This window comes from Opisthocomus hoazin, chromosome 28 (assembly GCF_030867145.1).
Source record: "Opisthocomus hoazin isolate bOpiHoa1 chromosome 28, bOpiHoa1.hap1, whole genome shotgun sequence".
Lineage (NCBI taxonomy): Eukaryota > Metazoa > Chordata > Aves > Opisthocomiformes > Opisthocomidae > Opisthocomus > Opisthocomus hoazin.
Genome location: NC_134441.1, coordinates 5,311,003 through 5,330,386, shown reverse-complemented (window position 1 = coordinate 5,330,386; position 19,384 = coordinate 5,311,003). Strand labels below are relative to the sequence as shown.

Genomic DNA, 19,384 nt, shown 5'->3' with positions numbered 1-19,384 from the left:
CATTACTGCATTTAAGATGTGTTATGTGCTTAAACCAGTGTTTTAAATAAATAAATAAGCTAATCTCATTTTGGTAGAGGAGTGGTCAGTTTTGATTTAGCCGGTCAGTTCATTGAGCCATAGCAAAGTATTTTCCTGACTGCTTTATGTCTCTTGCGTTGTTTTGAAAGCAAATTCAAATTAAACTTTCTCATCTTGACAAGCCTCCAGCAGCTCTAAGGAGGGCTGTTCTGCTTTGCCCAGTGAAACTGTGCACCTCAAGAAAGTTCCAGAGAAAAGGCAGTTCAGAAGCGTGGGCTTCGGGACTTAATCCTATTCCTACTGGAAATCCGATAAGCGTTCAGATTAGCTTTGTCTTTGGTAGGGATTAGATTTGCAGAGAATCTCAAGTTTTCGTGCTGAGATTGGTTCTTGTCTGGGAAGAGCCTTTAGTAGCAAAGAGTCTGAGGCATTAGTATAGAGTAGTGCCGTTTTTTCTTACGGCATCCACCTTATGTTGTTTTACCAGTGCTTGTGGGCACTACATTGTCCTGTGAAACGCTAATAAAAAATGACAATTGTCTAATTGCTCCATAACCTCTGCCTGAGGTAGCAGTGACCTTTGCTGGGCAGGTTGTCAGTGAAGTGGGAAGAGGCAGCTGCTTCAGGTAGTGTCACAGATCTGTATTCTTAAAGGTAAAAGACAACGTTGGCTGTTAAGAATAATGTTTCTTACCCTTGCAGGAACTGATGATAGAATCTGGGAATAGATATGCCACATACTTTTCTGGTGTATTATATACGCAGGATAGCTTGGTAACTTTGTAGTGCTTTTTCAAAATCATATGCTGCCTTTGACGGGTGCCGTGATACCAGATTTCAAACTCTGATTACCTCACAGCTTTCATGATCGTGTTTTCATCTCCTTCTCCCCTCTTCCCCTTTTTAGCAATCTACAATTACAATGCTGTCCAAGATGTGGAGCTCTCCTTGCAAGTTGGCGACACTGTTCACATTTTGGAGATGTATGAAGGTAGGTTGTAGATCACTTCAAGGTACTTTGCAGTGAGTTTTGAAAGTAAATATAACAAATCAAGATTTCTTCAAATAATACAAATTTCAGATCTAGATTTTTCAGCTTCTGATATGCCCAAAATCACAAAGCTTGCTAGGTAGTGTTTGCTGTATGCACTTTTAATTTTAAAGCGATATTAATAATGCATAAAATACAGAAGCAGCAATCATATCTGCACTGTTCCTGGCAAAGGTTTGTCAAGGTAAGAGTCCACTAGCATCTCAAGGCAGCACTGGAAAAGGAAGAAACACTTACTTCTGGCTGTTCATTCCTGTTTTCACACCACACCTGTTTACCTTGACTCCTCCTTGTGCCAGGGCAAGTGCTTATGTAGTCATGTGATGAGCTGATCCAGCTGGGAAATAATTAGATTTTTTTTTTAAAAGTGTCTTTTAACCTGAATTAGTCCTTTGATCTGAGACGATGGAGGCAGTGGATGAAAGAAAAGGAGAAGGCAGGTCTAATTGTTTCGAAAGTAATGTTGGCTTAAGCCATAATACCACGAACTGGCATTATATGTTTTAAAAAGTCTCCAGTTACAGAGCTTCCATGCACTTTTTAGGCTGTTTCTCCCAGTACTGTACTGGGAAGTTTTTCATAATACATACCTTAATGTAAAACATCTTGCAGAAAGGAAAACAAAATTCCTATTTTAAACAAGATGAAGATTATTACACTTGTGTTTCATATCTACTTATTAAACTAGACCCTTTAGTGAAGATTTCAGTGTTAGGAATGGACCACAGCCATTTAATTATTTTAAAGAATATACTGGTCGCTGCTTCATTTGGAAGGCTCTCTGAAATTTGAATACTCGTTCCAAAATATAAATTCAATCATTTTCATAAGCAGCATCAGTTTGAAAAAAACTCGGTGTACAGAAACTCTTCAGTATCTCTGCTGGGAACGACAAGCTGCTTGTTTAGCAATTTGTTTTTAGCCAATTGTTCTCTTTCTACTTCTCTTTGACCTTGACACTGGAAACAGCCAGCCAGTTCCTACATGTCAAAGCAGCTTACGTTGCTGAGGTGTGTTTTTACACTGATGTGTGTGATGATAGTGGTGAGTGTGTTTGGCAGAGGTGGAGGAAGAGGGAGAAAGGGTCTGTAGTCTGTTTAACAGAGAGACAGTCAAGAATAGGAAATTAGTATGCAAATAGCATCCCTTTTCTTACCTGAAATGTCCCAGTTTGGAACTTCAGCCTGAGAAGATTTATGGTAAATTTTTGGAGAAGTCAGTGTGTTTTGGTTGTTTTCATACACCGAGTCATCAGTATGGCATCCTGATTTGTGACAGAGGCACCCAGGAATTACTGCAGTAGAACTGAATACCTTTCCAGGCAGAAATTCAGGCCAGACATTTTGTGAATCTAAAGGAAAAGATACAGATTGTCTCTGAGATGGTAACTCTGCTGTGGGTCTGATCTTATTTCCCATAAATTCATCTTAAAAAGTCCAAATTCTGATATTCTGTCTGCTTGTGAGGAAATTCTCCTGTCTTACTGTATCTGTTTTTCTTTCTTTTGGGACATCAGTCTGCAACTTTTTCCAGGTATCTGTGGACTGTGTTTTTGAGAACTGGTGTTCTCACAAGAAGCTTTTTCTGTTTCTTCTCATGCTAATGATGTATACTTACAAATACAGCTCCAGTCTGATAAAAGTGAGATTTGTTCCACTAATCACCGTTCTTATCTGGATACACAAGTCTCAATTTAGAAAAAGGTTCCATTTAACCAGGGCGTTGGCTTTGCAAGAAGAAAGGCTCGGAGGTGCCTTGCGAAGTCTTTTCTTAGTTGGTGTAAGTTACCCCTGCAGCTCCTGGCTGAGGGCGTTCCTTAGGCTATCCATAACAATCTTTAGGGAATTAATGGGAAGTTTTTCAGGATTGTCCAGAGGCTCTCATGTCATGGTAATAGCCACCTGGAAAATCTTGCTCCTTGCTATTGTTGCCTACCTCGGGCTGCACAGGAGCATCTTTTGTGAGCTACCAGAAGGTTCTCAGGGCTGTTGCACCGCAGTTCCCTTCCCACGCTGTCAGCCATGTAGATCGTGCCTCCTTTTTCCTTCTGGTTGAAGTCAGCAGGTACTCATTCCTCAGCTGTGTTCAGCGAAGGCTCTCTGTGTATCGAGCAGCCTGTGCTTGAAAGCTCTTTGTATTCTGCAGCTGGGCTTTTGGCTGGCTCCACTCTGTCTGTAAGAGTTGAAGTGCACAGTTTGTTCCTCGACAGCGAGGCAGCAAGGTTGAAGCTTGCGCTGGGTTTTGGTGTTAACAGTAAGTGTTATCTGACTCTCAACTGGCCGAATAGCTTGGAGACATAACAGTGATACAGCTAAGCCACTGGGGGAGGTGTGTGAGAAGCAGAGAGCAATAAAATGAATTAAAAATGCAAGCCAGAGGTAGGGATGCAGTTTGGCGCAGGCCTCTGTGCTGCGCAGACTTCTGCTGTTACATGGCTTTGCCACAGACCGTAGTGTCTCACAGACTCCGAAGGTGGAGTGCCTGAAGTCAGGTCCTGCTGTTGTCCTGCCTAACGGCCTCACGATGAGAGAAAGCACCTTTAAATTGCAAAATCCCTGCTCATTTATGCTAGTGCATGCCATCAGGAGTTAGAGGCCTCTTGCAAAGGCTGGAAGTCCTTGGAAAGTTGGCCAAATTCGGGGTGAGGCTCTGACATTGCACTTCTGTTCGTAAAGCTAATTTTCCCCATGCTCTAAACAGATGCTTTGCCTAATGTTTTAGAAGTCCCAGCTACAACTACGCAGTTAGGCTTGGATTGGGAGTGCATGGTAGATTGTTCATATTGCTGGACTGCAGCTTGCCCGTGTCAAGGATTCGTCAAAGGGTGATCATCCCTGGAAATGGTAACTTCAGTGTGGACAAAGTACACAGTGTTGAAGTGAAGGTCATCAGAGCTGAAACCACAGACTGAGCAGTTTGAACTAAAGGTTTCAAGTATTTCTCGTATAAGCTATAACATGCTCGTGCCCGGTGCAGCTCGAAGCCGTATAGGGACAACCTGAGAGCGGTTTGCTATTGGGTTGGGTAACTCCGTAGTCTAGACTGTGCAGCATTTCCTTCAGTCCAGGAAAACAAATTGTGGCACACTGCATCTTTGTCAGTCTGCCATTAGGTGCAGTTGTAGGTGGGGTTTGCACTGCAGATGGGGTCTAAATTTGCATATTCAGTGTTTTACTGTGAGACTGATCTTAAAGAAGTTTTGAAATGTCTCACTTGGGCTTCAAGCATGCTTTGAAATTACCTTCCCTTTAGAACAAATACACATATACCCTCTGCAAAGCATGTTTTTTTCAGTTTAGGTGTCTTGGTCATGATAACTCTCTTGCAAACTGCAAAGCAGGGTATTTTTTTCTCCTCCTTTCTCTGATTGGCTGTCTGGTTGCAGAGGGGCATGAGGTCTTTGTACAGAATTACTTTTTCCACTTGATAGTAATATAAGCAGTGTGTGCTTATCCTGTTGTTTGCCAAATATTATCAACACTGGGCATATGCTGCAAAATCCAAGAAAAAAAGGAAGCTTGTTGCATCCAGTACTTTGAAGGCTGCTTCAGTGCAGGATTTACTTACCCTCTGGGAATCTGTCCTTGAGTGGTGAGCTGGGTAGGATACATGTCTGTTTAGGGGATTCTTTTCTAATCTGCAGAATATATTATTATTTCATGCAAGCTGTGGGAAATAGCCAAATTGTGGATAGAAGACATGTGAATCACATACTGTGATTCCAGTCTGTTTCTTCTCCTGATGAAAATAAGTCTGCACTGAATTTGTTCCTAGTTTCAGTCTTTGATCTTTCCTCTGCCCGCTGTAGGTAAATGAGGCAATCCCTAGTTTTATTTCAGAACAGTGCAGCAGTGTATGTTGTGGTACCGAGAGCCAGTACACTACAGTGGAAGAGGAACAAAGGCTTTGTGGTTAAGCACGTGACCTGGGATTGCATCGCTGTGTTTAACTTTTCACCATCTAAACTATTGTAATTTGAATAATTTTTCTTAGATTTTCTGATCTTTTACATACTGCATAAAATCCATTTAATGTGAGGTAAAATTGAGGACCTGTGTTCCATTTAGAAAAAACCCAAACAAATAAACCAAAGTGTATGACATTTGTTCTATCCTTGCATTCTTAATCAGACTTCAGTTCGAAAAAATGTTGTAGTAGCTGAAACTTGCTGTGTCATCCTCAGCTGTAAAGCCTTTTTCCATTTAGCGTATCTCTGCTTGGGGAAAATACTCAAGAGAAACACTTAAGTGGTCTGTCATTCCTCTGAAGCTTTAGGCAGTATGATTTTTTCTTTTTTGAAGAAGGAATCAAGTAATCAATTGACCACTGCTAAAATCTTTTGTTCCTTTTAAAATAATGGACAAGATTATTGAAAATTGGAGCAAAATTCTGAAAAAATTGCACGAGGTGGTTGCTGAAATAGTTTTGCATAAGAACATAGAACATGCTTTTATGCAATGATTGCAAAATATTTTACAGGAATGTGGTTAATGCCAGGAGGCCATTTGAAATATGAGGAAGCAGTGGTATAGAAAGGCTGAGAGACTGTGTCAAATGGAATTGAAATCACTGGGAAAATATTCTTGTTAAATTACATGAGCTTTGTATCACACCCTAAGTAACTTGTACTTGACCATTCAATTAATTACAACTTAGATAAAAATAGAACGTAAATCTTCTCATCCCTAATCCAGTACCTTATCCATTGGTCCATGATCAATGGATAATCTTATCTTCATCCTGTGGAAGGAATGGAATTTCTTCTTTCCTCCTAAGCTACAGCTGGAATATTGGGGTTTCTGTGATCAAGCTGATTCACCTTCTCATTGCTAGGGAAGGGGGAAAAAACTGCGCTTAAGGAAAACAAAAAGACCAAGCAACCCCACACACAGAAAAACCCAACAAAACAAAAAAAACCCCACCCTAACCTCTAGTTTATGGTCGAGGGGTCTCAGATCCATGGTTCTTCATGGAACTTTCTTTACTAAATATATATGGGAGAAAAAAACAAAAAGAAAAAAATCCACAAACAAACAAAAAACCCCACCCTCCGCTCCTCTCTTCTATGCCTGATTATTCCCTTAAATCCCTTTGGCCTCTTGATGCTGCTCCCTCTGCCAGTCAGCTGAAGATAATCGCCTGGGATCGGTGATGTTGTCTGTCTGATAGCTCTGAACATTGTTCGTGCATTGTAGACTGTAATCTAGGAGGCAGGGTTGGTGCTGTTCGTTGCAAGTAGAACCGTAAGAGAAGAGTCAAAGAACGGCGCTCCAGGAGCGTGGTTAGTTGAGAGTGGGGGTCGCAGAGGGCCTTGGCATTTGCAACGACGTTTGTAGTGGCTGAGAGTCAGTGGGAAGGTGTAAGTTTGCATCCTATCCCAGAACAATACAAGGGACATTATGTCTACACGTCAGCATTTAAAACGGAGCAATTTCTTCTTCTGAAATGTGGAGTTTGTTATTTCCAGTACAGTAATCTCAGGAGGACTGAAGGTGATGGAAACTGTTGCTTATGGCAAGGAACAGGCACCCAGTGGAACAAGTGCTTGGTCATGCACAGCTCTCACATAGCCGAGACAAATGATGAAGGTGAGGGTGGGGAGAAAAAACCCAGTTTGGAGGTGGCAGAGAAGAGTGGGAGTGACTTGCCCACAGCGATGCTTGTCTCCTGAAGAGAGAAAAATGCACATCTGAAAGCGACACGTGCTTCTGAGTCTTGGGGATCACAGTTATTACTTTGTGTCTTATACTTTACTGGATCTAGTCCAGATAATATTGAGAAACAATATCTGTACCAGGGCAAGCAGTTCAGTGTTGGGGTTTTTTTGCCTTATCTAATAAAACATTCTGTTTCAGCCTTGCTTTGAAGGAGGGCTTTAGACTGAGTCACAGAAGGAAATAAAGAACCTATATGGTGTGGAACTCGGGCCCAATCTATAAGATGATTTGGATGAAAATGGACTTCATAGAAAAGAAAACTTAAAAGGAGTGGAGTGGAATTGGACTTGGGACACTTGAATATATTTTTCTTTGCCAGTATCTGCTATATGATCTTGGGCTGGTAGTTCTGCATGCGTGTCTGTGTCTCTGCCTCATCTGTCAAATGATCATAGCAGTAGTTCTATGTTGTGTATATAACTTGAAAGCTTTATGGAATGAGAATTGTCACTTTCAAAATGTATAGCACGGAGTGGCCTGCTTTTCTGTGGAGCCCAATCAGTACAACCCCAGTGGATGTGGAGAGCAGGAGCGAGGGTGTCAGCCCATGGTAGGGAGAGACTGCCTTCTGCCCTGCTGGTGGGAACCAAGCCTCGGACAAACAGAGCAGAGGTGTCTTCACAGTGGCAGATCCCAAATGAGCGAGGTCAATAGATTTATGTTGTAGAAAAGTGGTGAGAATGATAATGTGTATTTGATTGCTATAGACAGGAAAAAAAACAAAAAGGGTTTTGTTTCTCTTTGACAGGCTGGTACCGCGGATACACACTCCGAAATAAATCGAAGAAGGTATGACCTTGCTTTTCAGTAACTCTTATTTTCACACCTTGCCAGACCCTGTCCGGCGCTGTAATCGGCTATGCTTCTGCTGTACTTCTTGTCTTAATATTGTGCAGGTCTCCTGAACACTGTGTCCTTTTCCTTAGTGATAGAAATAAATGCCCTTGAGCTAATGTTTCAGAATCATTCACTGGGTACTCCTCCCTTGTAAGCATGCGTAATGTAGTTTGAACTAGCAAAATTGATTGCATATCTGCATACACTAGCTTATTGCTTTATTGGTATGGTCTTGGACCTGAACACATCCAGCATTAGTTATATGTGATGGTAAGAGCAGAGTTTTGATTTGACTTGGAAAATATTCCAAAAATTATGCATGCATGGATCTCAGTTAAACTTTTTGAGGTTTGTGAAACCTGTTTGAAAACAGCATGGGAATCTGTTTTCCCATAGGAATCCTAGCACCTCTCATGTGGTAACACCCTTCACAGTCTCCATTCTTCATGCATAAAGGGGTGTGAAAAGAAAATAAAAAAAGGATTGCAGCACTCCTAGAAAGTTTCTCTTAAATAATGGAAACCTGAGACTGGTGAATTCCTACAAATGCTGTCATGTGTTGTGAGCTTTTCTAGAGAACAGGTCCGGGGCAGCTTGACGAATGACTACAAGAATATTTTGTAGCAAGGGCAAATGAATATGACTGATAGTTTGCAAGAGTTTACAACATTTCATACAAGAAGATGAGTGTCATTACAGTGGAACAAGGAATTGACTTCTCCGAGGTGCTAATATCAAATATAGTGCTGAAGCATGCACCCTGATGCTCCTTACTGTCTATTTTCCTGTGATACAGGGACTGGTGGACCTGACACATTGCTGTTACAAGTAACCAGTAAACTTCAGTCACAGTGACTGTTGTGCAGATCGTGCTCTTGCCCCCTTCCCCTGTTTTCTCTGAATGCATTTTTGTTGTTGCATGTCCTATGGGGTGATTTATTTATTTTATTTCTGTATTTATTTTTAGGGCATTTTCCCAGAAACATATATCCATTTAAAAGAGGCAATCGTGAAGGACCGGGGGTAGGTTGGAGCTTCTCGAGGTGTACTTTTGGTAGCAAAACCAATGGAATGCTGTTTCATTACTAAAAAAAAAAGATAAAAAAAGATAAAAAAAGAAAACTGAAGGAGTGGTGGTTGTAATGAATGCTGCTGGTCTGTGTGTGCAGCAGGGCATACTGCCTGTGCTACGCTTCTGGAGCTGCCTAACTTTTTTTTTCAGAGTATTGTAGATACCATAACAATGCAGGCATAGGTGCAGGAGAATACCGTTTGCAGAAGTAAGAAGGCTCTGCTAGAGAAGTTAGTAGTGAGGCAGCTCAATCAAGTTACATTTAGCTCCTCTGGGGACTCCTGCAAGTCGTAACACACTCCTGCTTGCAGCCAAGTAGCCAGCAGAGTGTGGATTCCTTCCTGTCTTGGAAAACATTTACGGAAATGACTCCTCATTTGATTCTTTGAGCTGATTCTGTGATCATTATAGTGAGAGAAAAACAGCAGTTGTGAAGGAAGAGACTTTAGAAAGTACTTCCTTTTTTCTTCTTTTTAAATAACTGTAGCCAGGGTACCATTGCAAGTGGTCATTCTTCCAAACTTGATTTCTGTCTGTTTAGCATTATGTTTCTGGAATAAATGAGTTGAAAATAACAAGACTGAAAGAAACCTGAAACATGTTTGCATTAAAAATGGATGAGGAAGGTGCATGTGTGTGTAGGAGAACCAACTGAACAATTTAAGATTCTTGGCATCATGAGTGAATTGTGTGAATATCGGGTCCTCTGCAATTTCTGTTTACACATTTATCAAAAAAGGATGTGTTACTACGAACTTTTAATCTTGAGTGTAACACTTGTTTTCCGTTTTCCCATTTTTTTGTTTCTTCTAGACAACATGAAACAGTGATTCCAAGTGAACTGCCCCTTGGACAAGAACTCACTTCTACGCTGAGGGAGTGGGCAGTTATCTGGCACAAGTTATACGTGGTAAGCTTTCTTCAGTGACGATGAGACTGGGCTTTTTGCAGGGCACTTTAAGGCTTTCAGTAGAACATTAAACAGAATTGTAAAACTGTTGTTGCTGTAAAATTGGTCTTGAGAGGCTAAAAATGTTCTGCTCTCCACTGAACAGGATATGTGATCACAGACAGAACTGCGGCTTAGTCCACGCTACAGTGTTCGCTGTACGTGAATAATTGTGTGATGACACAGCACTGGTGAAGCTTTGACTGGCACCAGTCATGCTCAGCATCATGTCAGCTGACTGGGGCTCTGCGTGAGTCGCAGTTCGCTATTAAAGAAGGGTTCCTGCTTTGCCTGTCGTGTGTGTCCTGTATGAGGGCAAGATATCTCAGCTGCGCAAGGAACCAGGATGTTGTTTTAACAGAACGTTCAGCAAGTGTGAACCTTGTTTTTCTAGAAGTGTTGTAGGTACTTAATAGAATGGTTGAGCCTCACCTCAGAGTGCCTGCAGCTCAAATAGGCGAGCTAGACAAAAGGTGGGAAGAGAATTTGGGCCATGTGTGGTGGGGGAGGATTTGACTTGTCAGAAATCACATAATATATTTAGTTCTCAGTAGGGCGAGGGAGAGACCTCTCATCTACTAAATCTCTTTAGTAGCCTGACCATGTGACAGTCACCTCAGAGAAGTCATAAGCCAAGGTAGTGCATGGATTTGGTGGTTTTGCTGAGGTAGGTGCATTCTTGCGCAAAGAAACACAACTCGTGTTCTCAATGAATTACCTTCTTTTGAAGGTGATTATTAAGGCGCATTAAAGAGAGTCAAACTTGATTTTTCTTCATTTAGTAGTGGGTTCAGCCTGCATAGCATGTATGTGCTGTGAGACATTAATTAAGATCAGAGAATGGTTTTAAATTAGGTCTAACCATTCAGTTTACCCAGAGCAAGCTTTCCTATTGAAAATTTCACCAGGCCACAAGTACGTTTTGTTTGTGTGCCATGAAACCACAAGAATTTGTTCCACCCTCTTAATTTAATGAGAAGCTGTATGTGATGGTATTATTGTGTGAAAAGAGAGTTTTGTTCCTGGCTTTTTTTTTTTTCCTGAATAACTTTAGGATCCTAGCCTCAGAATCTATTTTTCTTAGACCAAGAAATCTTTCATGTTCCCGTGCTTAACCAATATAAATCTTAAAATAGTCCTGGAAAATGTTGTGGTTTGAAATGGATTTGAGTTTATTTTATTTTCCCCTGCAGTATGTATAAAACAACAAAAAAAAAGGCTAAAGGAGGAAGGAGGTATTTGAGGAGAAAAAGGAAATACAGGGGATTTTTTTCTTTGGCAGCATTTTATTTCACTTCTTTAATTTCTGTGTTTTTCAGCAAGCATTCCACCAGTGGGTATATCTCTACTGCTAAATAAATATAAAAATGGGTGAGAGTTTTTTAACTTCGTTTAGTTAATAGGAGTTAGCTAATGTAAACAGCTGTAGAGATAACTCAGCTTTAGTTAACTGTCAGATTGAGATCTGCTCTGTATTTCCCTGAAAGCTAACACAAGTTGCCTTCTCTTTGAAATTATTTTTACACGAATTAAGGACACACTTTTTTCTTCGTTTAGGAAGTGTCGCTAGTATCTTCCCTATAGGAGACAAAAGACTTATATAACCTCTGTCAGTGCGTTCACCCAAATCAAAAGCAAGATGGATATTTATAACTCCCATTAGATTTTTGTTCTTGGGGAAAATTGAGTAGTTTATGTCATTCATGTTCTTTGCAGAGACCAGAAGTGAGAAATGTTGAAATGAGTCCCTTTCTGCTGCGCGGGAGCGGTTGGGGCTCCTAGTTAAACTTTAACAGCTTCGATACAGAGCACTGGCGCTAGTCGGCTGCAGCCTGAACGTACCAGCAGTACAGCGCTGGCCAATTCCCCCAGCTGTTGGGCGAGATGTAGTCACAAGCCTCTGGACAGTCATTTTGGAGCTGCATGACTGTAAACTTTGTCCCAGTAAATTAAAGTTTAATGTCTTTTGATTTGTGGCACTTCCCTCTGAAAATGAGCTGCACTTGACACTCCGTGCAAGCCAGAATCATCCTAGTAACTGGCTCGCAGTTGCGGTGTTAAAGAGAGGCTGAGGCCTGGGTTCCCATTTGAACGGTATAACTGGTTTAGCTGATGTGTTTAGAGGGTTAAATTACTTGTATGTATTGCTGCAAATATGGTTGGTTAGCATATAGCTATCCACATTTTAATCACAGTGTCTTCTTTGGAGCCTGAAACTGTAGGAAGGAGGTGTACAGCTGTGTGACTTATTTTATTAAGGTGGAACCAGTAAGTAGCATGAGAATTATTTTCATTAATTAAAGATGATAATAGTAGAAATGGCAGGAGGAAACTCTTCACAAAGCAGGTTTTGATGTCCTGTTCAGTCAGTGCTTTGTAATGGCAGATGCTGCATTCATAGCAAAAGATGAAAAAGAAATGACTGCAGCAAACACGAGTGAGTACCTGGGTAGACTGGGGAGGCGGTGGCTGGGAAACCAGACGTGACACCTTTATTGCATTTTCAGACAACCTCTGGCATGGTAGGTTCGGAGCAGCGACTGCTGGGGCAGTGCTTACAAGCACAGGATGAGTCAAGATTGTGTTGCATGAAGTTATGTACAAATGTAAACAAAAATGCATGCTCTGAAGAGCAGATGATCTTCAGCCTTCTTTGCTGGTAGACACCGCCCAGAGAGATTACTGTGTTTCCACAGAGCTGCTCTGATTTCCAGGAAACTCTTGTCTGGAGATCACACGTGGACACGACAGTCCACGCGTGAGTTACCAGTGGTAGAATATGAACCTTAAATTTAATATGCATACTGGCAGGGAAGTAGTGTATCCCAGATATTGCTGCATTTTGTTGCTATTCTTTTTTTTAACATAATGGATTTTGAGTGTATGATAGGACAGGATAAGAGAGCAGGCAGCCATGACAATGAGTCCATGGATTCAATTTGCTTAGTGTTCTGGCTTTAAAACAGAGTTGCTAATACTGTTAACAGCGTGAGGGCAGAGACTGCAAGTAGCCATGTTGTTCATGTTGTTAGTGTTGCATTCTGGTGAGGAGGCCTTTTTTTATATGTAACAAAGAGGCTGAAGAGTGCTTTAGTCTGGTGAAAGCTATGGGAGGAACAGTCGTGCAAAAAAGCCTGTGTAGGCTTCAGTGTTGGTCATCTGTCGTTATCATTTATGTTTTGATATCACCCTTAGACTTCTAAAAGCAAATAAAGTGTTTGCCTCAGAGTCTTATGATCTAAATAGGCAAAACAAATGGGAAACATGCATAAAAAATGACTTGCTCAATGTCACACATTCTGAGAATGGCAGAGGTAAGGAGAAAGAGCCTTTGTGTCTTGTGTTGTCATTCCTGTCTCAATCTGCTGGAACACAATTGCTATCATTTGACATTATCTCTCTGTCCTGTATATAAAAAGCACCTATCATAGCAGTATAAGTGCTGGAAAACACCAGAGGTCTATTTTTTTTGTCTGTGAGTTTTTTCTGAAGTAATGTCCTGAGGAAATGGTGAACACGCTGAATCTTGAGACACTTAAACCTTGGCAGCACAAAGTACTGGAGAATTTGTCCTACAGGTCTAATCTTGTAGTGTCCTATGGTGCCAATTTCTCAGATATTTTTAGTTAAATACAACTTGTATGGTAGATTCACTTGGGTACATTTCAGAAAACTTACTGAGCTCATCATGTTGAGGCCATCACTAGCTTAAAATTGTCTATTTTTTCCTGTAGGATAACAAGACCACACAGTTTCGACATGTTCAACAGATGACTTACAGCCTGATAGAATGGCGGTCACAGATACTGTCTGGGACCCTTCCCAAAGACGAGCTAGCTGAGCTCAAGAAGAAAGTCACTGCTAAGATTGACTATGGCAACAGGTAAACTCTGAACTATGTCTTGAGGGGCAGAGGTGCACCCGAAATCCCAGTAAAGGCTCTAGGCTATTAATACAAAATGGTGTAAACGACCACGCAGGGGGAACACTGAATTAGGCTTACATTTTTCCTTGGAAAGGGGATAATTACAGCTTTCAGTCCCCACCACAATCTGACTAGCCTGGCAGGTGGGTGCGTAGCAGTTGGGTCTTCATATGCCAGCAATCTCATTGACTTGGCAGGAAATCTTACCTGTCTTAATTCTGCATAAATGCTGGCATGTGATGGCATTTCCCATGGAGCACAATTTGTGCCTGACTAGCTGGAGCCCAGGATTTGCGTGCTGGTGATGAAATAAACTGCTTTATCAGCAACTGAGTAATACGATTCTATAGGCCACCAAAACTCCACCTTTCATTGCTTTGTACAGAACAGGGATTGTCTCCAAAACTCATTTATCTGCCTGTCAGACTTGATTCAGGTCAAGTTAAGTCAATGAAGAAGAAAGCTTATGGTAAAGAATAATAATCAGCCATAATCTATAAGCTTGATAGATATACATACTGGTTTTTAATTAAAATACCTTTAAGAAAGAACAAAGGAGAATTCATCGTAGAATTAAGTTACCTGACTAATTATTTTTCCCTTTAATGGGAAAATGAGGGATAAGTATTTCAAGACAGGAATACCAGCAATGTGATTATTAAAAGTAGTGGAGTTGGTGTGCATTGTGTGCCTAGAGCAGTCCACAGTTTGATCTGTAGTTTATGCTCTTCCAGTCACCTTTGCTTCTTACATATCGTGTTGTTTCTTTTGTCTCCTGACTTGCATGCTATTCAGGATCCTGGGTTTGGACCTGGTTGTACGAGACGACAATGGGAACATCTTGGACCCAGATGAAACCAGCACAATCTCTCTCTTCAGGTCCCATGAAACTGCATCCAAAAGGATTGATGAAAGGATCCAGGAGGAGAAGGTACATCTCTTGTCGCTGGCTTTGTCCCCTTCAAGTAACTAGTACCCAATGTATTTGTGCATTCCTCTTAAGGATATCGTGCTGCATTGGCAGCAGAACTAGATTCTTCTGTGTTTGTTTTTGATGGAAGTACTCTCCTTCTTTGCAGTCCCTGCAACAGAATTTGGACCTCCGAGGGCAGCCAATATTCAACACAACACATACATACAGCCTGTATGTAAACTTCAAGAATTTTGTCTGCAATATTGGAGAAGATGCAGAGCTGTTAATGAGCCTCTATGATCCTGATCTCTCCAAATTCATCAGGTAGGGTTTTTTTGTAGATGCATAAGTGGTTTAATCACCATGGTGGTCATTCCAAAGAAGCCAGTAGAGGTTAGAAAGGAAGATCCAGCAGAGAAGTTTTTCAGTTTTGCTGGTTGTTGCCCCAGTGGTGATTTGGAAGGATGTTATTTAATTTCAGATGAGATAGGAAGTCAAGATTCTGAGCCCATGCACTCTCCTTCTTAAAGCTGTGCATTTCTGTGACACATTAGTCAAAATCCCAGATTGTCTGTTTATGTTGTTAAGTTTCCCTACTGTTGTCATTAGACTTGATGCATTTGATTAATTGCTTCTTGTTAAACCATGTATATGCATGACGTTTGCTGTCAAGTCAGTGCAAGTTCACACCTAAGAGTTGGGCATCTTGTGCTGCTAGGGGAGGATATGAAGAATTTTATCAAGGAAGCATGTACATGTCAGGCACCCTCTGTCTCCATCATTGGAGTTATCAGGTGTGGACATGCAATCAGAGTTATGTAGGGAAGTAACTGAGAATACTCATTCACATCCTGCCTGCCTTCTGCCCTCACTGGAATGAGTCACCTCAGAATCACTTTGGGATAGAAGATTTTGGCAGAATTTTTTAAAAATTCCTAAAAGATCAAAATGCTTTTGAGCTTTTGCCAGGTAATGGAAATGTCAGGAGTTGATTAATTTTGTTTGTTTGTTTTTTCCCGTCTTTTATTTGCAGTGAAAATTACCTGGTTCGTTGGGGCAGTAATGGGATGCCTAAAGAAATTGAGAAACTAAATAACCTTCAAGCAGTGTTTACTGTAAGTTACTGTATTTACAACCTGGAAAGTCTTCCCCATGCTGGAGACATCAGAGTTTTAGGTTCTTCCCCTCCCTCTCCCCATGCAGCAGAGAGGAGTCACATGTGGCTTTTTGGGGTGTTTTAATGGACTCTTAAGATGTTATAGGCAGCCTCAGAGGAATGCTGCTGAAAAGTATTTTTTTGTATGTCAGTCCAAAGCAGTAGTAAAGGTGTTTTATTTTGGAACAATACTGTCAGTGGGTGTTGCTCACCCATGCATTTCTGAAAATCCTATTAAGCACTTCACTGTTGGAGCCTAACTGTACCGAAAATCTAGGCTTGAGATCATAGTTGTTTGTTTTTCAGTTCAGTGCTTTGCTGATCCTTTTCTGTATTGGAGTTTGTTATTTGCACCAAGATGTTAATGGAAGAATTGCACATGAATGGAATAACTTCTGACATGTAGCAGAGGTGGCACAAACTAACTGCCTGGTCATCAGGAGCTAGTACTTTGGCAATTAACATCATTTACTCTCCTTCCAGTACTGTTCCTGGAGTGTGTTATCAGAGAGTGATAGAATGTTTAGAAATTTCTGTGTGGAAATTGTTAGTGGTTTTGTAGGGTTAGGGTTTTGGTTCCCATCTCTTCCCACCCAGGGCTCAAAGGGAGCAGGTTTTAGTTTTTAAAAAATGATAGATTTCCTTCTGTAGATGTGTACAATCTAGCAAAAAAAGTCTTACTCTCTCTGTCTTCTTCTCTTCCATTCATAAGGCAGCTTGAAATAACTTTATTTTAAATAATTTCTAGGATTTAAGCAGTTCTGACTTGATCAGACCGAAAATCAGCTTGGTGTGTCAGATTGTGAGGGTCGGACATATGGAGCTGAAAGATGGGAAGAAACATACCTGTGGACTCCGGAGGCCCTTTGGTGTCGCAGGTAGGACAAATTCAATCAGTGGAGGAAAAAGTATGGCCCAGTGGGCTCGGAATTCAGAAATTTATGCTGTATGTCAGCAAAGCCTCCTAACCTCTAAGTGTCAGCATCCCTGGCTTCAAAATGGAGATGCTGATACTGAGCTACATATAGGACCTCTCTGAGACCTTCTAATGAAAGTTGTATATGAAGATGAAATCCTGTTACTGTTCATTTTTTGTTTTGTCACCCCCTAAAAAGATAACACCCTGCCATCAGTGCAGTAGGCTTTTTAGGTCTTTATCAAAGAGGGATTTGCTCCTTATGCATAATGGGATAAAGCTGGAGTTTTTGAAGGAGCCTTGGTGAATGAGACATCCAAATCCTGTGATGTCTTGTGAAGAGACTTGCTTGAAATTTGTGGTGGAGAACATTTTCAAAATAATCAGCTTTTGAAGTCTAGGTGTAGTTTCTTTGCCTGGAAAGGCTTGAGTCCCACCTGTTTTTTGTCAGAGAGTACATTTGCATTCACTACTGCAGGCTGATGTACACATCAATGAAAAGATGCTTTTTAAGAAGTTGAGACTGTTGCTCTGTATTGCTGTCATGAGTGAAATTGGCCCAAAATGAGCAACTCTTGTTTCCATTCTGATAGGGGAAGGTGTTGTCTGTTCTTTAACAACTTAGCAAAACTATGTGATGAACTTGTGTCGTTGCAGTGATGGACATAACTGATATCATACATGGAAAGGTGGATGATGAGGAAAAGCAACATTTTATTCCATTTCAACAGTAAGTACTGGACTTCACAGTTCATTGTGTATCTGGCTTATTTAAAGCAGTTATCCTTTGGAGAAGGACAGATTTGTATGGGAGCCTGGCAGTGTGTCAAGGTTTCTACAAATAGATTAATGCTTATGGCAGTAGTCAGCTCTTTGAAGGAAAAGATTTTTGTCAGTCCTCTGAAGCCTTTGTTCCCCTTGGTTTACGTGTCTGGTGATAGGCTAAATTGCTTAGGGAGTAGTGTAAAATGATTTTGTGGGGTCTGGGGGCTGTGATCTTCAAAACTGGTAGGGGTTTGGGAGGCAGGATTTTCAGAAACACCTGAGCATAGAGAGCACAACTCCTCCTTGTCACTATTGTGTGGTACCCTTTGTATTGTCTGTGTCAGCTTCCCAGACTACCTTGTAAGGGTGAGCCAGAGGACAACAGCAAAGGGATTTCTCTCTCTTGGGGAAAGGAATTCGAGCCCCAATGTGTTTTGTGTTTCTGTATTGCTAGTTAGACTTGCGTGTTCTGCCCGCTCTCCGATTGCTCACTTTCGGCAGGTTAGAGTAATTAAAATAAAGCTTGTTTGGGTAGACACAGCCACATTGTTACAGTCCTAAATATAGCAACCCATTTGGTGTAGCCATATGTTATTTCAAGGTATTTTCAGGGGAGATTGTGTGGGCTTTTGTTTCCCGCCCCCCCTTTCAGGGCCTGAAAGGCTGCAAAGAAGGATGTCTTTTCTTTGCAGAATAATGTTACTCTGCTACTCCCTCCCCCTACGCCATTTTCTGCTGATCTAATGAGGCTGAGTTTAAATCCAAATCTGGACACCTCTACAAGGATGGGCAGTCTGTGGACACATCATTTTGTGTATGCTTTGGTTCATTATTGGTGGTGTGGCTACAGGAGTGAAGCTGGGTTCAGGAGCCAAAGCTCAATAGATATGTTTGTGACTAGGGATAGGTTCAACACTCATGTGATCTCACAGCAGTCATTAGTTATGTTAACTTATCACTAGTTAATCTACATAGTCTCAGGGCCAGCTCTGAGGCGCACCTGAAGACAGGGCTCAGCTCATCGGATGAGAGTGCAAGGCGCTGTGCGCCGAGCTTTTCCTGCGTGATAGCCCGTAGCTGAACCTGTTCTCACAGGTCTGCGGGACAGTCAGTCTGTGGATGGAAAACAGGAACAAAGCAGAGCTGGCTAAGTTTATGGTTGTCCTGAAGGCTGCTGTTTCACTGTGGTGCAAATGTAGTCACGGAGTCTTTAGGTCAGTGTTACTTATCTTAAGCCTGAGCTAGCACTGCGGTGTATTTCCTAGTCTGAGAGTTTACATGTATTTCCATTGGGTTTGTGCAGGTGAAGAAGGAAAAAAAAGTTCCCATGGAATCCTTTAAAAAAAGAAATATTTCTTTGGAAAACAGTCAGCTGTTGGCCAGCCCTCTTCTTGCAGAGCACATGTTCCATGTTAGTCTGTCTGCTTCCTGGTCTCTATTGTTGTTCTTCTCAGGATTGCCATGGAAACATACATCAGGCAGCGACAGCTAATCATGTCCCCACTGATAACTTCCCATGTGATCGGAGAAAATGAGCCCCTCACTTCTGTCTTCAACAAAGTCATTGCTGCAAAGGAAGTGAATCATAAAGGGCAAGGTACAGCAGTTGGGCGAGAAGCTAATGTGCGGGGAAGGGTTCCCCTTGCTTACAGAGGAAAATAAACGGCCTGTGAAAGTCCAGAGATCAAGGTTTACTGGAGTTCGCTACCTGCCCTAAGCCAAACGTATTGTCTTTGTAATGCTTGTCATCCTGACACAGAGAGCTAAAAAAAATAAAACCAGGAGCTGTCCTTACTTGTGTGAAAAGAGCTTCTCTAGCTGATGACCTAGTTGCTAGTAATATAATATTTCTAAGATAAAACTGTTTATATGGACATAAAGTATTTTTAAATGAATATAGCTGATTGTGTATTCTAAATGACTTTGGGTTTAAACTGCATTGTTCAGGATTCTTCTGCTCTGGCTTGTGTGTCTGGCCTTTTCTCAAATACACTAGCAGATCAATCTTGGGAAGTTTGTAGTTTACTTCAGAGAATCTGCGTGCCCAGTAAGGTGGTCTTCA

At 41.3% G+C, this 19,384-nt stretch overlaps 1 protein-coding gene across 1 annotated transcript in view; it reads left to right on the top strand.

Moving 5' to 3' along the window:
* The window catches only part of DOCK5 (dedicator of cytokinesis 5), an 85,719-nt gene that overhangs the window by 16,422 nt on the left and 49,913 nt on the right, over nucleotides 1-19,384 (top strand). Inside the window, exons 2-12 of the mRNA XM_075444577.1 lie at nucleotides 929-1,012; nucleotides 7,538-7,578; nucleotides 8,594-8,649; nucleotides 9,512-9,608; nucleotides 13,382-13,530; nucleotides 14,368-14,503; nucleotides 14,652-14,809; nucleotides 15,519-15,600; nucleotides 16,390-16,519; nucleotides 17,215-17,287; nucleotides 18,777-18,919. Coding sequence (XP_075300692.1) covers nucleotides 929-1,012; nucleotides 7,538-7,578; nucleotides 8,594-8,649; nucleotides 9,512-9,608; nucleotides 13,382-13,530; nucleotides 14,368-14,503; nucleotides 14,652-14,809; nucleotides 15,519-15,600; nucleotides 16,390-16,519; nucleotides 17,215-17,287; nucleotides 18,777-18,919 — 1,149 coding nt within the window. The remainder of the gene's footprint in view (nucleotides 1-928; nucleotides 1,013-7,537; nucleotides 7,579-8,593; nucleotides 8,650-9,511; nucleotides 9,609-13,381; nucleotides 13,531-14,367; nucleotides 14,504-14,651; nucleotides 14,810-15,518; nucleotides 15,601-16,389; nucleotides 16,520-17,214; nucleotides 17,288-18,776; nucleotides 18,920-19,384) is intronic.